At 41.8% G+C, this 15796-nt stretch overlaps 1 protein-coding gene across 1 annotated transcript in view; it reads left to right on the top strand.

Moving 5' to 3' along the window:
- The first annotated feature begins 475 nt into the window (after window positions 1-475).
- CPA6 (carboxypeptidase A6) overlaps window positions 476-15796 on the top strand; it is a 192254-nt gene continuing 176933 nt past the window's right edge. Inside the window, exons 1-2 of the mRNA XM_034668150.1 lie at window positions 476-1565; window positions 2202-2336. Of these exons, the coding sequence (XP_034524041.1) occupies window positions 1510-1565; window positions 2202-2336 (191 nt within the window). The 5' untranslated portion in view covers window positions 476-1509. The remainder of the gene's footprint in view (window positions 1566-2201; window positions 2337-15796) is intronic.

Genomic DNA, 15796 nt, shown 5'->3' with positions numbered 1-15796 from the left:
CAGAATGATTTGAGGGCGAGCTTAATCCCCAGTCAGAGACCGAACATTCCTAGTTTAATGTTGTGATATAATATGACAGATTTATACATTGTTCCGACATAATGAAATGCAGAGATGAAGTGTTTTATTTACACAGTAACCTCTTATTTCAACAGTTCACTCATTGTTCCATTGACTTTCTTGGCTTCGTCAAAAACGGCCTCCAGAAACATCGCTGTGCTTGGAGAGCAGCCTCACCGCTTTACAAAGACTGGAACACCAGGCCATAAAGTCATGAAGGAAGTAAACAACAACATAAACAAACAAGAAAAAAAACCAGGAGACCTGAGACCTTCCACTGCTCTAGAGCCTCCATCCTTTCCTCTGTCTGGATGCAGAAGTCACAGAATATATGTTGTATAGACCCCTTCTCAGGTTCATCGTTCACCCAGCAAACATGGCTGATCATTGCTTCAGCAAACACTGTGTTCCCTCTAGGAGATAGAAGGAAGTGACATAGAGATGAAAGGGATGATGTTCTACACTTGAGGACAAGACAGCCTTGAGAGGGAACCAGACAAATACTCAAATTCAATGTGCTGTGCCCTTCAGTAGACAACGTACTGGTATTAGGAGGACACAAATGAGATATTAAACTAACCCGGGGGTAGTCAAGAAAGCTTTAGAGAATCATTTTAACTGAAAATTATTTCAGCTCTGTTATAAACCAAACCCCTATGACTTTGATTCAACTCCCCAGGTAGAGAACATGGGGAAAGATATGGTACTTTCTCTTCTAACCAGTGTTCTGGCCATAATATTGGAGGGTACAGAATCCTTGGCTATAACTTCAGGAAATTTGAAAAGTGTGTGTGTGTAGAGAGATGCTGGCTCCCACTCTTTCCCAGAGTAGGAGCAGGCCTTGACACGGGGCAAAATAGGAGTCACCCTAGATAACACCATTCTTACTTACTAGAGCAAAGTATATCCCCCCAGATGGGTTTTCTGATATATCTGGATAGGAGAGAGGGGATGAAAAAAAAAACGCCATCTTCATCACCAACATGGAAAAAACAAGGAGATGGTTTGCTCCAAGGTTTTTTATTCCCCCCTAGTTTTAAGAGAGAGGAGACAAAGCAGACCTCATTCTTAAAGACTTGCCACTCAAGGTGTGACTGAAACACCAGCAGCATGAGCATCACCTGGAAGCTTGTTAGAAATGCTGAATCTCGGGCCCCAGCCCCAAACAACTGCATCAGAAGGGGCAGCTTAACAAGATCCACAGGTGATTTGATTTCTACGCATATTAAAGTTTGAGAAGCCCCGCTCTAGACCAGCATGGTGGCTGAACATTGGAATCACCTGAGGAGCCTTTTAAGGCACAGATCCCACCCCCAGGAATTCTGATTTAAATGGTCTGGCTTCCTAAATGATTCCAAATGTGACTGAAGGTAGTAAAGCACGTGGAAGCCTCCTGTTCCTTATAAGAACCTCGGAAAACGCAACGGGTCTGGGTGCTGCTGATGTGGAATGGATACAGAGAACTCCCAGAAGCCCAGGGAAGTGGCTGCCCCTTCTTCGTGCAGGTAGGAGCTGGGTCCAAGCCTGGCTGTGCAGACTCAGGCGCCTGACCTTACCCTTGCACATATGCTTATTAAGGCTATTCACCATGCGTTTCAGTATGTGGGATCCATATAGAAATTTGTTATGGTACATGAGAACCTTAAGCCCAGAATGTTCTACCTATGCCTACATGTTTAGCTCATCCTCAAGTAAATCATTTGCATTTAGGATAGGGTCCTGTGCTGTAGAAGGTAATAAAAGGAGAAAGGTCGTCCAAGAAAGGGGCCTGAAGTCGTAAAGCAAGAGACAAAAAAACCAGAAAGAAGTTACCCAAAGGAAGCAGCACCCAGCGAACCCCAGCCATGAGTCAGCACAGGGGAGGCCCAGCCCCTTCTAGGGGAGCCTGATTAAGGATCGGGCTCAGCTGCTGGGCTGGGCTGTGTGTGCGGCAGCTTCTCGTCCCAAGACCAAGTCTTAATAGCAACTTCCCTTCTTCGGCTGCTTAAACTTTTTTTTTCCCCCTGTGGCTGGAAAGAAGTGTCACATTTTACTCGCTCCCAAGCCTTTGCCCCCACCCCCTCCCAGAGAACGCTTGCGCGTGTGGCGGGGGCACTGTGAGCCACATCCAGCCTCGGGTGACTGCTGTAAGGAACTTTCAGCTCCTCTCATTGCAACACTATGAAGCTCCCCGGGAGGCCCAGGACTCGGACAGCTGCTTTTCTGCCTCTTTGCCTGCTTTTTTTGAAGATTCTGCAACCAGGGCACAGCCACCTTTATAACAACCGCTACGCTGGGTGAGTAGAGCGACTTTCATTCCCTGTGCGGCTTTTAGTTGGATGAGGGGGCTGGTTTGCTCTTGAGCATGCCTCGCTTTTTCTTTTTCTTTTTTCCTCCTCTGTGGTTTCTGTGTGAATCTGTACACTTTCCTGTCACCTAAAGTGAATCGTGTGTGCAGTTCCCCGCTCTTGGGTTGAGCTCCCTGAGAGAATGCGGTGGTCGCAAGTCTAGCTTTTCAGACTTTCTGTGGTGTGCCAGCCTTCACTGTGGACCTGTGTTGAATGGGATTCTGTCTTTGGAGGAGCCGTGGACAGTATGTACAATATTTGCCTTGGTAGAGATCAGTGTAGGAAGGATGCTCTTGTGCCGCATGAATTATGACCTGCAAACTAGAGCTTCTCCTTCAGAATCCTAGGCAGAGGTGGTTGAAATTCACCAGTGATTGGCTTAAGAACGGACTGTGATTTTTTGTGTGTGCTTGTTAGTCTACATAGTCGTTATTAGAAATATTTTCAAATCCGAGCAATGCAAATGAGCCAACTCAAGCAGAATAAAAGTAGCCAACAGTAAAATGACGGGTATTTTTCTGAAGGGAAGAATGCAAAAGGGAAAAACCGTTCCCTGCTGCCCCATGTCTGTAGGTTAGGATACTTTGTGTTTGTCTTTCATGAGGAGGCACAGGACTGCGTATGAAGCCGTGTAGGACTCTGCATGTCTTACCCCCACGGGCTTGCTGTGGACTACAGAGCATGTGTTCTGCTCAGATTTGCAGGGGGTCGTTCTCTGAATCTGGAAAGTATGGCATTACTGCGTTTTAAAGCAGGAAGAACCTTAAATGGCTCGTCTAATTCAATTGCTTTTTACAGAGGAGGAAAATCAGCGTCTTAAATCTTTCCATAACTACCAGTTGAGGAAAATTTTCACCTAGATGTGGGTTATGACCAGGTAGTGCGCAGTGTGTTGAGGCAAAGTTGTTCTTACTAGGTAAGAAATCGTGTCAAGAAGAACTCAGAAGTATGACCCTGGAAGATGAAATGTTTCCCTTTGTCTCTTAAAGAATATAGGCCCTGCCTTTACCGTTCCTCCTGAATATGGTGCTTGCAAAGGAAAGTTTAAAAAAAAAAAAAGTCCTCGGTTTTGGGGGCTACAGGATAGGGGTGGAGGCATTGGTGGAGATAGGGCTATAGATGGTCCTACAATCCCAATTTTTCCACCCTGCTATTCCCAGGAGAAAAAGGAGTGAACATCTGAAGGGCTGCTTTTCAGTCTCCTAAACACACAAGGTCCAGGCTTCACATCCTGTCATTCGTCATTGCCTTTGGAGATCTGGGCAAGGGAGCCAGGTTTAATGACTGGTGTAGGCCCCACTGTGGAGTTTACGGATTCTCTTGGCTGATGTCAGGCCATATGATAATCGTAGGTCACAGGTTCAGACGCACCCGTGTGACGTGGCCTGCACTCCTCCACTCAGCTGTGGCTGTTCTTAATTATTTCAGTGCATGGTACTCGATGATGACCAACTTAGCAGACCCGCTTCAGCTGAGCAGGTGCATACACTTTCCTAAGCACCACTTAGAGGAAACACAGCCCATGGCAGGGACTTTCTTCTAGAATTTGCTGCAACTGGAGCTTTTCTGGAGGAAGCTGCACTACTTTTTCTGCTTTGCAATGGAAGCATTAATTGCTGTTTTCCCTTTGGCTGCTACATAATAAGTTAGTCCCAAATGTATAAGTTACTAGATGTCTGAAAGTTGGAGAAAAAAGCTGAAACATTTGAGGAAACTGAAGATCGCCTTACCTGTCCAAAACTGTAGAAGCCTGGAGCTTTTTTTAAAACCAGGAGTGTCTGAGCACACTCCCACTAGAAATGGGGGATTTTTGACTTCGTTTTACTAGATAGGCCATTCTCTCACCGCCAAAGACAGAAATGCTGCTTACGTTTGGGATTACTTTGCTTCACTCAGGAACGACTTTCTGCAAGTCTAGCCCTTCAGTGCATAAGAACCTGATGGCATGATGTGGTGGCGTAGTTACTTCGTGTGACCTTTGTTGCCCATTCAAGGTTAAAATTCTAAACCACCTCACTTTTTCTCCTTTAAGTAACAGGTTTAGGTTTTGTTAATTATGGAGCAGCCCCATTGCTTAAGTGATTCTCATTTGTAGGTCTCTCCACATGAATAAGAAGAACACTCTGGGCCAATCAGCATGCTTCCTGAGAGCAGCCAATGAGCTCAGTCCTCTTCCTACATAAGCAACAGTTGTATCATGCCGATTGTATAATAGATGCTTAGTAAGTGGCAGACTTAAGCATCTTAGGAAATTAGACAAGGAAAATGGAAAAGAGTTAATACCTTTTTGGATAGCTGTATTAAATGACCTTTACAAGAGAAATTTAAAAATACACAAAGGAATGAAGCCTAGAAAAACTTCAAATATTGGTACTGTCAGAGGGCTTCAGGGATTATAAATGCAAGTCAAACACTTCTGTGATCAACAAAGGTGAGTGAGAGACTCCTACACAAGCAAATAGCACTGTTCTCTTTCCGTGAATTCCTGGAAACTTCGTTGTTATACTGTGATGTATTGGAGGCAGAAGCATAAGGATCTTGTGAATCATAAGAAATTAGAATTTTTTTTGTATGTGTGATAAATGATCTAACACCATGAAGCAATAAATGCTGGAAACGCTGACAAATCAAAATGGGTACATTTTTTTTTCTTTGAGATAGTTCTCTTCTTGCCAGTCAAGGAGCATAATGTTTAAAATTACGGAAGTTCAACTGCCTGGGTTTCAATCTCTACTTGGCCACAATTAGCTGTGTTACCTGGGGCAAGCTCCTTAACTTCTCTGACCCTCAGTTTCCTTATCTGGGATAATGGAGCTAATATTAAAACCTTTAAAGTTTTGTGAGAATTAAACGCAAATAGCAGGTTATTGTAAGGTTCTTGGTACTTAGTAAGTACTCAACAGGTGGTAAGGTAACTAATACTTCCCAATACTTGAACATCTCTAAAAATACTTACCAATAACATGATGCAGTTTGGGCATCCCCATTTTACAGATAAGCTAAATGAAGTACGACTGGGTAACCCAAGTTCAGAGCTAACTAGCCCAAGCTCACCAAAAGGGCACAGTCGGCATTCTAACGCCCTCTGCTTGACTGGACAAACTGCTTCATTCTGTCACTGGTTTAGATACAGAAGATAATTCTCAAGAAAAACTGAAGGTTTAATCTTGTTTGGGGAACTGATGGTTTCAGGATAATAAAGTGGATTATGTAGATAAGGGAACCACAATTAGACTTCCAATTTTATCAAGGTGATGAGTCACTGATGTTAAATCCTCATTAGAAAAGCAGGCTGACAACCTACCAGATAGAAAGTGGAAGATGAGGAATTTTAGATGGCCACGACAAACAAAGTAGCACAGAAAGTGGCCATGGGTGTGTGCCTTCATTCATTCAATAAGTAATATTGCTCTGTGCCAAGAACACTGACCAACAGAGTCCATGACGTCTGATAGCTTGGTTTAGTAAATAGCCCCACACATAACATTAGTAGACAAGTATAAATGTTGTATGGAATGAACAGACTATGGGGATTGATAAGTGCACTCTGAACCAAGAAGGGAGGAATAGAAATCTATTCCAGGCCTTGCCTATTCTGGTCACCCAGCCCTGCTATACCTCAGCTGGGGAGGCGAGAGAACGTACTTCCTGCCACCAGGGTTGCTTGTTGGACTTAAGCCCACTGGTATTGGATCTGCCTGCTGAGACCTCGCACATTCCTTCCTCACTCAGCCCTGCAGACGATGAAGACTCCTTTCCTGTCTGTGTGGTTATTTCCCCCTCTTTCAGGGGAGCAGCTCCAAAGACTCGGTCTTTGTCCTTTGACCGTAGGTACATATGTGCAGGGCTGGTTATAGCCCACTAGCCAGCTGGTACATGCTGATTAGTGCATGTCTGTGCTGTACCCACACTCCCATCCCCAAACCTGTTGCCCCCGACACCACCCCCAACCCCTGCCCCACCTTGGTTCACTAGTCCTCCCTGGAAAAAGGGATATGGAGATTCAGGAATCACACTTGAGGGAAATAAGGTTTCTTTTTTAAGAAGGCAGTTTGGGCCTTGAAATCCTATAAGCAAAGAGACCCCCACATCAGGATGTGACCTATTGAAAAGTAGAAGACTATGAGAACCACAGTGACTCAGAAAAGCTTGAACTTCAGGGACATCATATTTGTTTTCCATCTTAACTCTCTGGCTCTTCCTCTGTCTCTCAACAGCAGCTTTTCATTTTCATCTTCCAATGGTGGCTTCCTTTTAATGTCTTTAACTCTTAGAAACCTAGAGCTAGAGTTCTAGAGCTCAAGGTGGTCATGTGAATCTGAGTTATCTTCTATGGTGGTAGTTAAAACTCCTTTCAGGTAGGATGGCCAGAAATCCCTATTTGCCCAAGACCGGCCCTGTTTGCACCTGCTGTTCCGGCCTAGTAATTGGCAATACCCCGTTTCAATCTGAGCAGAGTCCTGATTTAGATGGTAAATCATTGATTTAGCCTTCTTATTCACTGTTTTTGCTTCTTTAATAGCTCTTTATTTCAAGTTTTCAGCTACCCTCTTATGCATATCCAGAGCTCAAATTTAGTTCCTTACTAAAATCCTGTAGAAAATACCCTACTTGTCCTCTCCTCTCCCTTGCAATAGCCACCAAAGTCAGGATTTCCTTATCTTAGCCCAAAATAAGGTAGCTTTCTCCTAACTAACTGATCTACGTTTCTCCAGTCCATCCTCATTTTGATGATCTTACTAAAATAAGACTTTGTGTTACTCCCTTGCTCAAAGATCTACTTTGGCTCCCTATTGCTAACTACATCAAATCCAGAATCCTCTGCTTGGCTTTCAAGTCCTCTATAATCAGACTCCCTGGTTCTCCTGTCTCTATTTCACCCTTCCTCAGCCTTGAGACTCTTCTATATAGTCCAGAGAAAGAGAGCTTCAGCATTGTTTCATCTTTAACAAAAGCAGGTAGGCCCCGTTCATCATAAGGGCCTAAAACAAGAATGAGCCATCTCGGATCATGAATGATAGATTGGAATGTATGAGCTATAGACTTGGGGCATAAGAGAATTATGAAAGATGTACAGTGGGTTCTAAGGTTGGTTTTTGAGCCTATTCACAAGTCCGTGTGTGATTTATAGAATAGTTCTTCAGTGTTCTCTGGAAGTTTTTTTTGAGTTCTTGGCCCTTATTAATGGGAGAATAACTTAAGTTTTCCTTATGCACTAGCTCAAAGTGCAAATCCTAAGTGCTGATTATCAGCTGTTTATTCCAAAAGCTTTATTCTCTGCAGTCTGTTCTGTGTGTTGAGGCCCCCTGCTTTGCTTGGTAAAAGCATGTAGTGCTGTAGGTCTCTCTTCTTCTGACCTGAACTCCCAGGCAGGCAGTACTCCATGGAGATCAGCATTCCCTCTGCCACTGAGCTAGTAGAAAGAAGAGTGTTTCATGTGCTTCTGGGCCACTTCTTGGAGCCCAATCTGATAATGGAGCCTTTATTTTATGGCACCAGGATACGTTCTGGGTAATACTGTTAAGCATAATCATTTCCACTCCCTGAAAAGCAGTGAAGGATGCTATTCTATAACCTTATATTGTGAAAGCTACAAAAGCATAAGTTTTTCTGTCTGTGTAAATGGAACTGCTGATCAGAAAATAAAGTCGTCTTGTGACCCGTTCTTGTCTTCATTATGATCTCTCAGTAGATAACTGGCTTATAGGATAAGAATTTGCTTTGCTAAACAAATACCTTCCCAGTCTGCCTCTGGGCATTTACTTCTTTATGATAAAATGGAATGTAGAATACAAAGCTTTCAGGTGGCTTGTTCTGGGTAGTGTAATCAATTTCATAAATTATTTTATTAAAGGTTCAAACAAACTTCAAAGTGGCTTCAACAAAATTACATCTTTCCCATGTACTTTGAAAATAATAAAATATTAGTGTCTATGTTACCAAAGATACTGTTGGGCTATGGGTCTTTTGGGGTTTTTTTCCTATCACCCCAAATTTCGATTTTTTGAAAAAGAAACTTTTCTCATGTAGAAATCTCAGGTATAGTTGGTAGTGCCAGAGAACTGGGCTCTGTCTTGTCTCTCTGCCATGCTCAACACTCAACTCCCAAATGTGTTTCCGTGAGTCTTCTAGCTCTTACAGTCCAGCAAGCAGAAAGTGTTGGTCACTCTCTTTGGAGAGAACAGTCCTTTACCATCACTCCCTACTGGCCAGAGTTGGCTAGATGGATTTAGCTGCATAGGAGGCTATAAAATAATGGCTGGGATTGGTAGGTATGGCTGGGGGAACATACTAGGAAATAACTAGCAGCTTCTCTCATGGTCACTCTGATATTTAATGATATTTAATGATCCATTTTCCCTTGTACTCCATTCTCCTATAGAAGCAATCCACCCAAATGGGCTTTTAGAATTGTGTACCTCACACAGATTCAAAATGTGCATTTTTATTCTGTAAATGGTGTTTAAGACATAGCATCAGAAAAGAAAGACCACAAAATTAGATCTTGGTCCCTTTATTTAATAAATGAGGAAGAAGAACTCCAAAAGGCAAGATTTGCAGAGCCGGTGGCAGAATAAGACTAAAACCCAGGTCAGCTGAGTTTGAAGCATTCCTTGGAGTTAACAACACTGGTGAATCCAGAACTCTTACTCTTTCCTATTCCCTAGGGTTACTGGGGATGAAGTAAAATGATTTGGCAAAGCTAAGAAGTGTTTAATGAGGGAGGATTTAATTTCATTTCTATAAATATTTGTAGCATGTCTGGGACTACAGATAAAAAGAGCAGTCCATGTGCATAGTGTAATGAGAAACTCTGCTAAGTAAACAATTCCAACTCTGGGATCACTGTGCCCACAAACAAAACTCTTGGTGCCTAGCGAGTGCAGAGAGGATCACTTAGTCTAGACTTTTGAAAGGTCAAAAAAGGCTTCTTGGTTGTGAGATGAGTCTTTAAAAGACAGGAATCTGAGTGAATTATTAAATATGCAAGGTATCTTACATTTTTCTTTCAAATGTTTGGAACTCCAAGAACATGACCCTCATCTCAGGCATAAAGAACAAATAGAAATTAGGTGAAAGCTTTCCAAACACAGGGAATATATTGCCTGTGCAAAGAACTACAGGTGAGAACCTGGTCAAATCTAGGAAATCGGCAATTATGACCAAAATAAAGGGCATTTCTTAGTAGGAGAGGTGAGGTAAGCCTTCAAGGTCATGAACTACTTTGTCCCATAACATGGAGTTCTGGTTTCTCCCAAGGGTGACTGGTGCTAATCAAGAATTTTACAAAGAGAATCTAGATGACCCCCCCCACCTCCCCCACCAAGAAAGTTCCCTCTCCCATCATTGAGAAGGGAAGACTTGAAGACTAATAGTTGGAGGCAAAAGACTGTGATATTATAGTGATCATGGCAATACATGGTAGAGTCTGGCTTCTGGCAGTAACAATCAAAGAGAAAGGAGGAAGCCAATTAAAGAAATACTTAATAGATAGAATTTTCACAATTGGGTAACCGAAGAGGAGATGAAAGAGGAAATATTGTAAAATGATTCTTAGGATTAACGGGACTGAGCTCTTTGCAGAGAGGGTAAATACTTCTTCAGCTCTGTATAGATTGAGGGGTCTATAAAGTACCTAACTGGAGAGATGGCTCTGAAGCTCAAAAGATATCTAGACTGTGGAATAGATTCCAATAACTGATATATAGTGTCTTAAAACCATTGAGTGTAGGATGGAGCATCTAGGAAACACTCATTACATGAAGAATAAAGAGACAAAACCAAGATAGAATGATGCGGGGTGGGGAGAGCCAAAGAAACTAGTAGAAAGTCCTAGAAAGAAACCCAGGAGAATAAGATCCAAGAAAGGTGAGGCCAGTCACATTAAATATGGCAAAGTGATATCCATTCGCTTGGCCATCCAACACCTCAATTGTATTCTCATCAGAGGTGCTTTTGGTGTAATAGTGAGGGAAATCCTGAGCGTGGTAGGTTGAACAAATGGGATGAGGACATTAGCAGTTAGTGTAGACCATGATTTCAAGAAGCTTATCCATGAAGTGAGAGTGGAGAATTGATAAATAGCTGAAAGGATTTTTTTACTTGCTTTTACTACTTAAGATAAGGGAATATGGCCATGTTTTATGCCAAGTGGTAGGAATAAGAGTAAGACTATAGGTAAGAAATGGAGTTAGGTGTCTGAAGAGACGGGAAACTAACTGGCTGCTGCTGCTGCTTCTTCCCCTCCCTCCTCTTCCCCTCCCTCCTCTTCCCCTCCCTCCTCTTCCCCTCCCTCCTCTTCCCCTCCCTCCTCTTCCCCTCCCTCCTCTTCCCCTCCCTCCTCTTCCCCTCCCTCCTCTTCCCCTCCCTCCTCTTCCCCTCCCTCCTCTTCCCCTCCCTCCTCTTCCCCTCCCTCCTCTTCCCCTCCCTCCTCTTCCCCTCCCTCCTCTTCCTTCCCCTCCCCCCTCCCCCTAATACATACTGTATTAGTTCCAGGAATAGAACTTATTGATCATCAACTGCATTTAACACCCAGTGCTCCTTACATCAAGTGCCCTCCTTAATACCCATCACCCAATTATTCTTTCCCCCACCCACCTTACCTCCAACCCTGAGGGCTTAGATCTTAATCCAATGATATAAACTGGGGCGAAGGAGTGGGGAGAATGGAAATGCAACTATATTAGGTCAACAATCCTCTTCCTACTCTTTCTCGACCTTTAACACACACATTGTATATTTTTATAGCATTTCAGTCTTAGATTGCCAATTGCTAAATGATGAAAATATGGTATCACACATTTTATCAGCAAATGAGCTTATTTTTGCACTTAAAGAATCTGTGACCACCAGTACATGTGACCTCATTTGCCATATTTTCACATCCCCCATCTATCTTTCAGATTTTCCTCTTAATTGGACTAATTCATGAATCCTCTAAATGTCTAAGTTTTGATTTTTGTGAATATAGTGAAGATATAAGGTTTGTAGTAGGATAGGCCATAATAGGATCCCAACCATATCAATCATGTTTCCATGGAAGGTATGTCATGTGTGTATGATGTGGTAGCAATATATTAGGCATCAAAATTGCTAAACATATGGAAGGTTAGAGGCATTTGGGACAACCCTGTGTAACGAGATGTTTGGAGTAAGAAACTTGTTGCTGAAAACATTATTCTATGCCCTTGACTTACAGGGCAGAAAAGGAGGACACAGGAAGAACTGGACTCCCCCATAGGAGTTTTCAGGCCTCTGTGTGGCAGTAAAAGGGAATGACTGCAAGTGACAAGTAGAAAATCCTCTTAATATAATATCAGCTAGAAAAACTACTTCTGCATTTCAGAGAGAAGTATAGCCTGACTGGTTTCCCCTGCCTAAATGAGGGGGTTTATTCCCTTAGAACCTGGTTGGCTTTCACAGCAACTGTTCTGAAACTCTGCAGTTACTTAAAGCTCTTACTGTACCTCATCCTCCCTTCCTCCTACCCCTGACCCCAAACCTTTCACTAATAAAAGCAAAGATGTGCATCTTTGAGATGGAGAAAATGTAGCATATTGCCTGAGTTATCTTGGCTTCCATCCTCTCTAGCTCACTTCTTGTCTTTCCAAGACAATATCTCCTTTATTCAGTCAACACTATTTTCCCCCTAAAGTGTAGTTGATGGTTACATTAGTTTCAGGTGTACAACATAGTGATTTGGCAAGTTTATACCTTATGTTCACCACAAGTGTAACTACCATCTGTCACCATACAATGCTATTACAATATTGTTGACTATTACCGTATGCTGTTCCTGTCATCCCTGTGACTTACTCATTCCATAACCAGAAGCCTGTATCTACCACTCCCTTTCACACATTATGCCCATTCCTCTACCCCTCTCTGCTCTGGCAGCCATAAGTGTGTCATCTGTATTTGAGTACGTTTCTGTTTGTTGGTTTTCTTCTTTAGATTCCACGTGTAAGTGAAATCATATAGTCTTTAACTTATTTCACTTAGCATAATAACCTTTAGGTCTATCCAGGTTGTTGTAAAGGCAGGATCTCCTCCCTTTTTTACAACTGAGTAATATTCGTGTGTGTGTGTGTGTGTGTAAGAGAGAAAGAGAGAGAGATATTACCACATCATCTTTATTCATCTATTGGTAGACACTTGTGTTGTTTCCATATCTTACCTATTGTAAGTAATGTTGTAATAAACATAGGGGTGAATATATCTTTTCAAATCAGTGTGTTCATTATGTTTGAGTAGATCTCTAGTAGAATTACTGGATCTTGTATTTCTATTAACTTTTGGGAAACCTCATTAGTGGCTGCACCAATCTACATTCTCACCAGCAGTGCATGAGGGTTCCCTTTCCTCCCCATTCTCACCAACACTTATCTTTTTGATTTTTAGACAATCTGAGGTATTAGGGGATATCTCACTATGGTTTTGATCTGTATTTCCCTGTTTAGTGATGTTGAGCATCTTTTCATGTGTGTTGGTCGCCTGTATGTCATCTTTGGAAAAAAGTATATTCAGTTTCTCTACCTATTTTTAATCAGATTATTGCATACTTTTTGTCTTTGGTTTTGGCTTTCCTTGGGGGGGGGTAAGTTGTATTCTTAGTGGGTTACTATTTAAAATATGTAATCGGAATTATCCTGTGCAAGTTTCTTCCATTCATTAGGTTGCCTTTTCTTTTTGTGTTTCCTTTGCTGTGCTAAGCTCTTTATTTTGGTGTAGTTCTAATAGTTTATTTTTGCTTTTGTTTCCCTTGCCTTAAACATATCTGGAAAAATATTGCTAGGATTGTTATCAAAGAAATCACTGGGGCGCCTGGGTGGCACAGTGGTTAAGCGTCTGCCTTCGGCTCAGGGCGTGATCCTGCCGTTATGGGATCGAGTCCCACATCAGGCTCTTCTGCTATGAGCCTGCTTCTTCCTCTCCCAATCCCCCTGCTTGTGTTCCCTCTCTCGCTGGCTGTCTCTATCTCTGTCGAATAAATAAAAAAAAAAAAAAAAAAAAAAAAAAAAAAAAAAAAAAAAAAAAAGAAATCACTGCTTCTATTTTCTTCTAGGATTTTTATGGTTTCAGGTCTCACATTTAGGTCTTTAATCCATTTTTTAAGTTTATTTTTGTATATAAAAAAGTGGTCCATTTCATTCTTCTACATGTAGATAATCAGTTTTCCCAGTGCCGTTTGAAGACATTGTCTTTTTCCCAGTATGCATATTCTTTCCTCCTTTGTCATAGACTAATTGACCATATAAGTGTAGGTTTATTTCTGTGTTCTCTCTTTTGCTCCATTGATCTTGTGTCTGTATTTGTGCCAGTACCATACTGTTTTGATTACTATAGATCTGTACCATACCTTGAAAACTGACATCGTGGTATCTCGTTTTGTTCAAGATTGCATTGGCTATTTGGGGTCTTTGTGGTTCTACAAACTTTAGTATTCTAGTTCTGTGAAAAATGTTGTTGGTGTGTTGATAGGGATTGCATTGAATCTGTAGATTGCTTTGAGTACTATAGACACTTTAACAATATTTTTCCAGCTCATGAGCATAGAATATCCTTCCATTTGTTCGTGTTGTCTTTTGTTTCTTCAGTGTCTTAGTTTTCAGAGTACAGGTCTTTTATCTCAAACTTATTCCTAGGTATTTTATTTTTTGGTGCAAATCAACACTATCTGAGTGCCTACCATGTGCCCAATACTGTTTTAAAGCCTAGAAACACAGAAATTTCGGTGCTAGGAATTATGGCACTGCTTTAGGCACTAGTGAATAAAACTGTCCCTCGTGGGATTTACATTTCAATGGTATGACAAAAAAAACCATATTGTTAAGATATAATAAGGATTATGAAAATACAGCACAGACAGGGAATAGAGAGAGTCAGGAGAAAAGATGAGAAGAATAAACTGAGACCAGGAGCCATGTGAATATCTGAGAATAGAAATTTCCAGGCAGAAGAAATAGCAAGTGGGATGGGAGCTTGTTGTCCATGTCTCTGGACAGGGACCAGCAGCATCAGCATCACCTGGGAACTTTTTAAAAATGCAGATTCTCAGGCTACACAGGCTCCTCCCCCAACCCCTTTCCCATAAGGAACTCCAGGCGTGTACCTAGAAATATAGGTTTTTAACAAGCCTTCCATGTAATGTAAGCTTTAAGTTTGAGAACCCATGTGAAGAATAAGCAACAAGTTGACATGGCTGGAGCTGAGCTATTGAGGGGAGTAGTTACTCTTTTTTTTCTGCTCCTCCCCTACAAATAACCCTCTATTTCCTTTTTCTTTAATTGCAAAACATCTGCAAAATCCCCTCTACCACTTCCTCTGTGCCTTTGTCTCCGTGGCATACATTTCTGGGGAATCCCTCCCTCTCCCTCTCTAGAGCCTGCCTGCCTTTCAAGAGCTAGTTCAAACATTACTCCTCAGGCAGGAGTTCCCTGATCCCACCAACAGCTGTGATTGCTCCCCACTCCATGATCCTATATTACTCTAGCTGTCCTTTCTTACAATCACCACAGACTGTTGGGTATTAATAGCTTTTTGTGGATGTTCTATCTTTGCTTTTCAAGGAAAGAAGTTGTTTTACAAGCAAGTTGAGAGTAAAGTCCTAGATCTTATTCTTTTTTGTATTCTCCCAGTCCCCAAATAGTATTTGGCATATTCGGTAAAAGTTTAGATGGATGGGGGATAGGATGCGGAAGGCAGACAATGAAGGAAACTAATAAATTAGGAATAAAGCAGCTGACATTTGCAGGCAGTTTTGCCAGACTAGATTTCATAAAGATGAAGATGGTAGTGAGAAAAGGAAGCCATTTGCCCCTCAGGCCTGCAGGGTGGAAGTGGAGATCTTGAGACCTGCCACCTGTATGTACCTATGTGTGATATATCCCACCTTTGTGTCATTTTCTCCCTGCTCAATGCATTTCAGGTGTCGCTCAAATGATTACCCAAATTTGGTCTCAGATATTTTACTCAGGCTCCTAAAATTGCTTTGAACAGTATAGTTTTAGGGAAGAGGTCAGAGACCAAGCTGCTGTTTCCTGCATAGTTCACAGAATGGGCACCAGCTGGTCAAAATGTTCATTAGCCATTACCTTTTTACCAAATTTAGAGAAGTGATCCTTGCCTCGTTGTCATTATTTTATCCTCTAAGAAAAAAACCTATGAACTCACCTGAAATTATAGAGGACTCCTATGTCATCAATTCATGTTGAGTTTAACATCTTCGGTAGTCCTTTAATAGTTTTAATCAAAGGCCTTCTGACTTATCTCAGAATTTTATTGTCCATGTTTTCCTCTCTTAGCTCGTCTTTTTCTAACTCCTTAGATGTCTTGATGCAAAAAGAATGTAAGTTTGCAATTTCTATGCTCAGTTACCCCATTCAGATCCCCATATAAATTCCAGGTAC

This window comes from Ailuropoda melanoleuca, chromosome 9, assembly GCF_002007445.2.
Source record: "Ailuropoda melanoleuca isolate Jingjing chromosome 9, ASM200744v2, whole genome shotgun sequence".
Classification (NCBI taxonomy): domain Eukaryota; kingdom Metazoa; phylum Chordata; class Mammalia; order Carnivora; family Ursidae; genus Ailuropoda; species Ailuropoda melanoleuca.
Note: the sequence above shows the minus strand (reverse complement) of the source record. Positions and strands in the feature narration are given on the sequence as shown.